Source organism: Ascaphus truei, chromosome 4 (genome assembly GCF_040206685.1).
Source record: "Ascaphus truei isolate aAscTru1 chromosome 4, aAscTru1.hap1, whole genome shotgun sequence".
NCBI classification, from domain to species: domain Eukaryota; kingdom Metazoa; phylum Chordata; class Amphibia; order Anura; family Ascaphidae; genus Ascaphus; species Ascaphus truei.
Genome location: NC_134486.1, coordinates 87203251 through 87213287, shown reverse-complemented (window position 1 = coordinate 87213287; position 10037 = coordinate 87203251). Strand labels below are relative to the sequence as shown.

The 10037-nt window shown below is 37.1% G+C and overlaps 1 protein-coding gene across 2 annotated transcripts in view; it reads right to left on the bottom strand.

Annotated features, from left to right (window-relative positions):
- Nucleotides 1–590: 590 nt before the first annotated feature.
- Nucleotides 591–10037, bottom strand: part of USP34 (ubiquitin specific peptidase 34) — a 162578-nt gene continuing 153131 nt past the window's right edge. For both annotated transcript variants that reach the window (XM_075596167.1, XM_075596168.1), the window contains 10 exons: nucleotides 7422–7548; nucleotides 7165–7272; nucleotides 6423–6527; nucleotides 6202–6326; nucleotides 5621–5744; nucleotides 5251–5330; nucleotides 4642–4782; nucleotides 4327–4470; nucleotides 3562–3721; nucleotides 591–1868 (listed from right to left, as the gene is read on the bottom strand). In XM_075596167.1, the coding sequence (XP_075452282.1) occupies nucleotides 1258–1868; nucleotides 3562–3721; nucleotides 4327–4470; nucleotides 4642–4782; nucleotides 5251–5330; nucleotides 5621–5744; nucleotides 6202–6326; nucleotides 6423–6527; nucleotides 7165–7272; nucleotides 7422–7548 (1725 nt within the window). In that variant the 3' untranslated portion in view covers nucleotides 591–1257. The remainder of the gene's footprint in view (nucleotides 1869–3561; nucleotides 3722–4326; nucleotides 4471–4641; nucleotides 4783–5250; nucleotides 5331–5620; nucleotides 5745–6201; nucleotides 6327–6422; nucleotides 6528–7164; nucleotides 7273–7421; nucleotides 7549–10037) is intronic.

Sequence of the window (10037 nt, the reverse complement as noted above, 5' to 3'; positions counted from 1 at the left end):
AAGTGTACATACAGATAACAGATAGTTTTGCCCATCTAACCACGTTTGATTGGATAACATAGCAGCTAGACAGCTGCAACCCACCAGCATGAACAAATTGGGCAGCATTATTTATAACCGAGTTTAGCCATTCAATGAGTGCACCTTTGTGATTATAATTTAATTACATTTTTTCCAATCGTTTTTCAGGCTGGACATGATAGAACAGTGCTGCAGCGCGTAGTCTTTTTTTAATTACAACCTACGACGGCCTTTTTTTGGTGGAACATGCAATGCTCCTTTGATCATTACAATTTATAAAACACATAAAAGTGCTAGACCATAACTTTCGCTTTGCTTTTACTACAACCGTTCCTAACCTTGGTAACAGGAATTGGTTCTGTATGGAGGTTCTGTACGGCCTGCCCTACATCATTCCTCTTGTGGTTGGTCTTCACTCCGACTTAGAAACAGTTTGTGAGCTACTGAAACATGGTCTGTTAAAAATGACAGCAAACAGACGATGCAACAGAAATTTGGGATCTTGCAACAGTAATTAATCTGACAAACAGGTCAACTTAATTCTAAAAGGAAGCTAATGGAAACAGAAATGAAAAGTCAACACAATTAGTTTAATGAAGTGCACAGAATAGCGATCAATCATGTCAATAAAATAAAACAATTATTATTTTTTGTTTGTTTTTTTTTACATCAAGTGTGCTTTATTTCCTCCACAGGTATTCTGTTAAATAAAGCACCATATATACTGCCAGGCCACAGCTAGAGAGGATTCTTTACAGAATCAAATTTCTTGTGGTTTAGTACAAGTAAACTTAATTTTGATAATAAGAACCACAGCGATTTGAGGCAATCTGCCTCTATTATAAGGTACAAAACTGGCACAGAGGACACCATATTATTTATACACAGTAAAAATGACATAAGTTTAAATTACATCATATTGGGCAAGTGAACCCCCATTTTTCCAGACGGCCATATTAAATGAAAGCCACTACAGTGAACCTGAATTACATAAAACATATCCATTATATATGATTGCCCTTTCCAAAGTGTACTGTAGATGCAAGTCTCTTGTTTCTGGAGTTCTGCCTGACCAAGAATTAAGCATATAAATCTATCTTGCCATTCAAGCAGAAAGCACTTGACAAACTGAAGCACAAAACAGAAAAAAATGCAAAACTTGTATACAAACAGCTTTAAAAAAAAAAAAAATTAAAAAAAAATAAAGACTTAAAAGCAGACATGCTACAACTAATGTCAAGAAGCAGCTTTGTTTTCTTTTCCAGATATCCTTGAGACCACATGAATCGTGGACTCAATGGTCGTGCACAGGGTCTCTAAAATGTCATTTTGTTGCACATGACTAAAAGGTCCCCTGGAATGGTCACAACTTAAAGACAGGCTCAGCTCTGGCTCCTGTGAGGACATGGGCTGACCGTCACAATTCCTCAGATCTGCTAAGTCCGCCAAAACGGCAGAAATAGAGGTGGAAGGTTGCTCACCGTCTTCTTCGGTCACACTAGTGTCCTTGAGACTCTGAAGGTCTTTCATTTCTTTGCTATCTTCAAATTTGCCACTGTTCCCAGGCTGCTCTTCAGTTTGCTGGGGCCTAGCAGGCAGCATTACATCTTCTGAAAATGAAGAGGAAACTTCTATTCTGTATTCTTTAGAAGAACTATTTTCTGGGGAGGGGGGTTCTTGTTCAGTTCCTGGGTCAATGATTGAGGAGTCTCTTGTTTCGTTGTCTGACGTGCTTGTTGGAGTGGATGCTTCTCGTTCGTTTTTAATATCGTTGATGCAGCCATCAACCATATGCTCCTCATCGCTGCTAACCCGCCTCCTTTTCACGGGAGTAGCACCCTCGTCATCTGAAACAAACATAATTCATGTTTATTGGTCTTGTTCTAATCATCTAGAATAGTTATGGGGTCCAAAAATATCATCTCAAGATATGTGCAGCATTTCTTGATGTAATCCTGGGGTTTCCCAACTCCAGTCCTCAAGATCCCACAACAGGTCAGGTTTTGAGGATATGCCTGCTTCAGCACAGGTAGCTCAATCAGTGGCTCAGTCAAAGACTGGGCCAGCTGTGCTGAAGCAGGGATATCCCGAAAACCTGACCTGTTAAGGGATCTTGAGGACTGGAGTTGAGAACCTCTGGCGTATCCAGACATACCGGGCCATTATCAAACATTGAAAATTAATTTTGACAATTCACTATCTGGTTTACCCATTTTTACAGATGCTACCTTGAGTTTTGTACTTTATTTTCTATTTCTTATACCACTACATCCAGGAGGCTTTACCATATTCATTGTCCTCTTCTTCAGTTAGTCATTCACTCCACAGCCATTATTAACCTTATCCATACCCTTCCAAGACACTAGACTTATCATTTTCTCACTTGCTCTTATTTTTTCACCAAGTCACCACTCTTTAATCATTTTTTTTTTAAACTCATGGCATATAATCATTCTTTTATCCCATGCACTTATTCTTTATTTATTGACAAAGTTCCTATCAGACAGTTGTGCAGAGGTTGGAAAGAAGTGCTGCAAATATGCAGCAGGCGTAACTATTTTTGTCTCAGCTGGCTTCAGCATAGAGCAGGTTCAATCTCTATTTTACAACCTCAACTACTTCGGATTTGTAAACTCATTCTGTACAGAACTCTTGTTCCACCATGCACAGTGCACAACGGTTACAGCAAACTTTGATTCAAATGACTAAACAAGAAAAAGAATATAGCCATTTGAGACGAACTCATGAGATCCTAACTGATCTATAGTTTTATCTCCACCCCCCCCATACAACAAAAAGATAACCATTCATTTACATTCAATATCCATAAGTATTATATTCCACAACAACAGAATACTCACAACCGCACAACTACATTTCATAAGATTCAAAGTGCATTGAAATAATGACACAAACATAAATACTAAGCAAACCAAATCATACATCAAGCAGTAAAAGTACTGACTGAAAGCTGCACTTTAAGTCCTTTACTATCCTACATGTGTTTTTTTTTTTTTTTTTTTTTTTTTTAAAGAAATCAGTTCTGTACTATGAGAAAATACTTGTTGCATTAAAAAAAAACTATTCTAATGTAACGAGCATTTTTGTTTCTACAGCAACCATTAAAGTCACATCCCCGTCCTCTTCTGAGACAGGCTCTGGCACACCTTTTGCCCTCTCTCAAGCAGTGCACCAATTGTATCTAGTGCCTGTCTGATCACATGGTCTTCCACACCGAATTTTGCATCTTGGGTACTCTTCTGCAGCACCGACAGTGATTTAGTGAACCCCCGAGCCGAATCTTTGCCGATCGATCACAGGAAAATGGATCGTTCAGCAACTTAGCTAATCACTTGTCAGTGTGCAGATTGTATTGATGCACATATTGAATGGAAAAATAAAAATAAAAAAATAAAAAACCGTCAGCTTGAACCTCTGCTTTAATTTCAGGCATTGATTTGTCAGTCTTGTCAAGATCTAACAGACATGATAATCCCATCTGCTATTCAGCTGGAAATATATATATTAAAAAAAACTCACCTTTAGTTTTACGTTCTTTGGCTTCTTGCTCTTGCAATGAGTTTTTCTGTTGCTGACACGCCCTGCATTTGCTCAGGAGTTCTTGTAAAGTTGGTATTAAGGCAGTGTTAAACTGTTTTGGAGTGTGGACTGAAAGGAGTAGAGCCAGTGCTCGGAGATCCTGAAAAAAAAAAAAAAACAGATTTATTGAGAAAACGCTTTGCAAAAAGTTTCATAGACGCTAATGGGGTAATCGTTTATGGTCTGAAGCGGCCGTTCAGGTCGTTTTCAGACAAACATTCCCAAGGACTTCAATTGGGATCCTCTGCCCCAAACTGCGCGATCTAAAGCTTAGGACAACATAAAATAAGGCCTTAAGTGGTTTACTTAACAACCCCTTATTCAAGCAAATTAGAATTAATGATGGGTGATGGCGTTTGTACTTTAATGAATAAATACTCACTGTTTTCAATGAGCAAATATTTCTTGGGACAAAAAAAAACTTATTTGGCCTCACTTTCTATTTTGTTAAATGTCTGTGTACAGTACAATATATTTCAAAGCTATCAATTTGGTGTCATTTGGTTTAATCATGGGCAATTGAAAAGAATCTACACCAGAAGTGAAATATGTTTAACCCTTCCACTGCTCCAGAGGGTTTACCATCTAAGCCGATATGTAATTATAGTCACAAACACTGGAAGCGAAACAATCTTTAAAATCAAATGTATCTAAAGGTTATAAAACAGATAAAGCACGGATAACCGAACAGTAAATGCTTCTTACCCCATTTAAAGTGCTGCTTGCTTTGGAAATTTCAACTCTGTTGATAAAATCAGACTCTACATTTTGATATTGATTGATGAGATTTGTAATTATAGTATTAATGAGGTTGGCACAATTCGCTTCAGAAAACACCTGACTTTGAACCTATTGAAACAAAAAGTACAACATTTTAATAAACAGAAGTGCTTCCACAAGGACCTGGAAATGTGCTCTATTCTATAATACATGGTTACCCCACTTTGCAGCCATGTGTAACTTAGTACGGTGATCATTAAATAGCCCATGGTCATTTTTTTTTAAACAAAGGGTACATACCTTCATAAGAAAATGAGTCAGGAATGTTGATACAATGTTGTTATTCAGAAAAAGTCTTTCATCCATTAAAATGCATTTAATATACTCAGCAAAAACGGGATCTTCACACAGCAGCTTGATGCAGTTTTTTGCCATTGCAGACTTAATATGCAGGGGAAAGAAAGAAAACAATGTTGCAATTAAGTAATGCATGTTATTGTTTTATTTATTTTATACATATTTTCATGGTTATACCGCTGCTGCCAGAAAGATCTACTGCAAATCCATCTGGCAGCAAATGGATTAAGATGTGCAGTGCAGGTAACTTCTGCTTTTTTCTATGTGAAGAGTAAAACATTTCAGGGGAAAGCAGTCTGTTAAACAAGGATGTCATTTTTGGCTGGTTGGATAAGGAATCAATATACATTTTACATTAAATAACACGGTCCTGAAAATGTCAACACCGACAACGTAAAAAAAAAAACAACACAGCCTTCGAGCAAGTGCTTTGGAAGATCCATGCTAACGATAAAAAGGATGCGACAAGAGAATAAGCAGGAGGGAAGCACAGCTCTTCTAGTACCATTGTGGACTGTAAGCTGGTTATGATAACAATACATCATTGCTTACCTGTGTTTGGCATAGCTCAGTCCAGAGTTTTGGAAATAATGCCAGATGTAGGGCTAGTCCTTCATAAGCAATCAGGACACCTGAATACAAAAAGAGGGAAGCTTCAGAAAAAAAATTTTTTCCCCTTAACCTTTCACTGCTTTATTCTTATTACTTTGATACCCCTATTTCAGTAACAGCATCCCCGGGCTTTCATATAAAAAAAAATACGGTCGTAAAAATGCAGCAAAGAGTATAAAAGTAAACATATAAAGAACAATACAAAGATCAGCAAAACGGCACCTGCTTTTGTGACCAGAAATGGTGAGGTAAAATTAAAAGTGAAGATGCTATTAGGTTCCATTAAAGTTGTTTATGATCTATTACTTACTTAGCTTAATCAATGTTTCTGTAAACTTTTCACAGTTGATTGCTACGCGGCAGAGAAGGTGGATGAACTGGTGATAAGAAGACAGATAATCTAGCAGCATGCGATCATATACATCATCTTTACCCTGAAAATAGAAAAGCCAGATAAGGGTCTCCTACTGTACTTAGCAGAACACATATCAAAGCAGTAAAGTGAAAACACGGAGTCACTTAACAGCCTCTATACTTATTGTAATGGTGGTAATTGAAGATTTGTTGTTTGTTTAATAGTGCAAAGAATGCTGAAGTTACGTTAAAATTTTACATCTCAGAAAATTTTCAAGGGTAGCCATTTTTAAAGGCCCCACAAAATGTATATATATTTTTTTCTCTTTTCAATTATTTTTCCAAAAACCATTGAAGTTCGGTATGACGTACTTAAAACGGAATAAAAAAAATGGAAATGCATTTGTAAAATACATATATTGTGTAGACTCAATAAATGAAGCATCACCTTTAAAGAGATCGCAGCAATAGGGGAAAAAATAGCTGTACACTATTTCCTAATTCAATAACAAATAACAGTGGTTTCAGTTCACTCACCTTGCTGGATTCAACCATCGTGGGCAAGAGGCACATGTTGAGTTCTGGGCGAGGTGGGCGGATATTGCTTTTCCCTCCTATCAGTTTCATGTTCTCGCGACATGGGAAGTATGGGCCAAGTGACACTGAAAGACAAATGAAGCTTTCAGCATTTGTTTCAGGTATAAATGAAGTGAAATTAACCTAAAGAAAACATGCAAACTTGACTGCTGGCGACTTACTTGGGATATTACTGTGATGGTATGTACAATGATTGTGCTGTAGAAATGGGACCAGTGTGTGCAAAAAATCATGGGGACTCAGCAACACAAGTTCTTTTAGCACATCTAAAAAAACAAACAAAATATAGATAATATATCCACTGTTGTCCAGCGAGGTTATACAGCGTGCTGATCAATCAAAACAAATAGGAAAAAAAGGAAGCAAGACCTGTATTGTTAATTATCGTTATTGAAAGATTTAAACCTCATTTTTTTTAAAGCAAAGAAACAGCGGAGATGAATAGAAGAAATGCAAGATGCCGGCCATTCACAACCATGTTCTGCATAAAACTATTATAAACAAAAGGTCCTCTACTAACTAAAAATACTTTTTAAACCGTGTTTATTCCCAAGAAACTTGAGCAAATTTCAAGAAGGTGTCCTCTATAAACCAGTAAGCTGCAAGACTTGACTAATAAAAAGACCCATTCTCTAAAAAAATATAGTTAATGATTAGGATGATTTTGCAGTTTATTGAATAAACCCCAAAGAAATTAAACAAGTCATCCCACCAAGTGAATTAGGTCTTTTCATTTTGACACACATCCAAAAACAATAAATACATAAATAACAGAACAAAATGACTTGGAGGTAATTAACAAAGCAGAAACAAGACTTATTAAGTAAACATCCACCAAGTTTCTACATCTTAAAAAAAAAAAAGAATTTTTTTCAGCAATTAAATAAAATCATAAGCAGTTACCTATGCAGGCGTTTCTTAGTTCCGGAGGACTATAAGAGTTTAACAAGGTTAGGAGTTTGTGGGCAAATTCAATCCTTTCTTGCCATTGAATTAGTGCTTGTTTAACATCTGTAAAAAGGAAAAATCAAATGAGTCCTACAACAAAGCTTGAGATCTTCTTGCCAATGGGCAAAACATGTGTGTAAATCATATTACAGGTGCACGTTACATTATTTCGCACAAACACATACAAACCAAGATATTCAAACAAAACAAACCTTTTCTCTGTAAATAAGGACGTGTAGATTTAAGAACAGACAGAAATATTGACAGAAGTTCTACTAAGTCTCCAGTCACATGACACGCTGTAGCTTCATGATACATCATGTGCAGGGTGTTAAAGGACTGTAAAAAAAAGAAGCAGCGTCACAACAGTATTCTAGCTTTTATAATGGCACAATACAATGGGTTTCTTATTCCAAGGATGTTAAAAAAATGTAATATAAATTCCTGAATGAAAGGGCAATAAAATGTGTACAGAAAATTGATCTGCGTGAGAAAAGAACATATTTGATGTTTTTGTAAATACTGTATATAGAAGCCAGAACAAGTGTCACAAACGTGAGGACCGGTGTAGTTGCACTAAGAAAAAAAACCTGGTTCAACCACGTGCTAGTTCTCTGACATGAGCTAATTTTTTATGTCGAATCCACCATTTTGGTAAGCTACCGAAATACACAACATTTTCAAAGAATACCTTTTATGGGAGTGCGAGTGTACATTCAACCGCAAATTTAAGCAATACCAATGAATATTAATTTAAAAGCCTTAATGCTATTTAATATTCTGTATAAAACTTGCAATTCAATATCATTACGGATACGAACGCAATCTACAGATAATTAATCAATATAATTAATTAACTTTTTTTTGCAGCATTAAATTAAAGCGATGGGGATTAAAAGGAATGTGTGTTGGTGCTTTATATTTATATTTATCTGTTTTACAGCCATTGATTGCTACTATTGAAATCTCTTAGCAGTAATTATTTGTGCTTTTCATGTATAGCACCACATGCGTTATCAGTGCTATATAGTAAAAAAATATCCATTATTCGAATCAATTTGAAATGATTTTCACATAGTGTGGCCCTTTATACACAAAATGGTTCACTCCCGGAGGTGCAAAACAACTACAGCAGGGTTCTTCATTAATCTTCGTTCCAGCAGCTCAGCACAGTCTACATCGCCAATAGTGTTAAAACGAAATATCCTTGGGCTGTAACATTTACTGCTGGCTAATGACTTTCCCTTATGAACATTACGAAAGATTTGCCAGCATAACCATGAACTAGTCTCTGCCAACGTGCGCTACACAGCAGTGTGCAAAGAACAGTCCCACTTACACACTCAATTTTTAAGCAATGCCTGTTTCCTCCTCACAATATACTTATGGGCTTATTTTCTACTGCAAATCCCCATTGAAGTCAATGGGGGAATATCCGTAGAAAACAGCCTGGCTCTGCCACTTCTGAGCATACAAGATAAATCCCTTAGGCCGCGATTATAGTGAGCGTGACGGCTCCTGCGATTTTGCACGCTGCGCGTACAAAGTGCAACAGCTCCATCGCGCCGGCCATAGTGCGCGCGAGCGCGTCGAAGAGCGACCGTGCGGCAGATTTTTTTTTAAAGACCATTTATTTTGTACTTTCGCGCGACGGCTGCGTCATGTGAGAGATTCAGCCAATAAGGGCAAACCAGCCTGGTGACGCGTCCGCCACGCCTCCCCATCGCCTCCATCTAAAGTGCACACACACCGCTCAGGCGACAGGCGCGCCCTCCGTCGCACACCCACTATACACACAGCCTTAGGCTGTGTGACGTATAAACTATTTGTCTCTTTTAGACCATTTTACTTTTGCAAGAACGCTTACTTTTTGACCTTTATAACCGAGCATTTTTATTTATGGATAACACAAAACAAAATATGTATATCATGGGAGGTTTCTGTGCTTCTTCCAAGTAGGCTTTATTAATCTTATTCTACTAAATTACCATTGTATCTCGTTCCAAATCTTCATCTAACACTAATCCCTCCATGAAATCATGCATATCACATGAGCGTATTCTTTGGGAGATTTTAACTGAGGCGGACTGATCTTAATCCACAGCAAATGTCCAAAGCGACAACAGTACTACTACTGACCACAACATAGCAACTTCTACAGCTAGAGTTTGAATGTTCCCAGCTTTCAAACCTCTCTGGGTCCTTCATTGGGAGAGGCAGGGACAAACATCACAAAAATGATGATGGTGTTTAAAAAACCCCATATCAGTATTAAGTCCTCTTGTTTTAGTGTCAAAGAGGATTATCATTTTGAGTTCACATGTTTTCCGTTCTTAACTCACGGAAACTCTGTAGATCAGTATTTGACCTGAGGAAGAGAGAAAACTCTCGAAAGCTTGTCTTATAACATCAATTGTTAGTTCAAATACACAAGATATCACCTAATACCGAAGTACCCATTTACTCTGCACTAATGTGTATTAAGTGTTCAGTTTATTTTATGAATCAGCCGAGAAAAACAAAGATTATGGCAAATAGAACAAAAAAATCCCATAATTTTGGGCTGGAAAATCCTTTAAAAAGATGGACATTCCCTTTCCGTAGAGCTCCTTTAAATGTACAAACACACTGATTTTCTAAATGTACAAACACACTGATTTTCTAAATGTACAAACACACTGATTTTCTCTGTTGTGTCTTGTTCTATTATGTATCCCTCTGCGCTGCTGCTAACAGGTTGTCAGATTGTGATTTGAATAGAACGGATTAAAACTTTAAACAACATGCATGGTAAAAAGGTCTGTGACTTCTCTTTTCTTGAAGAAAGT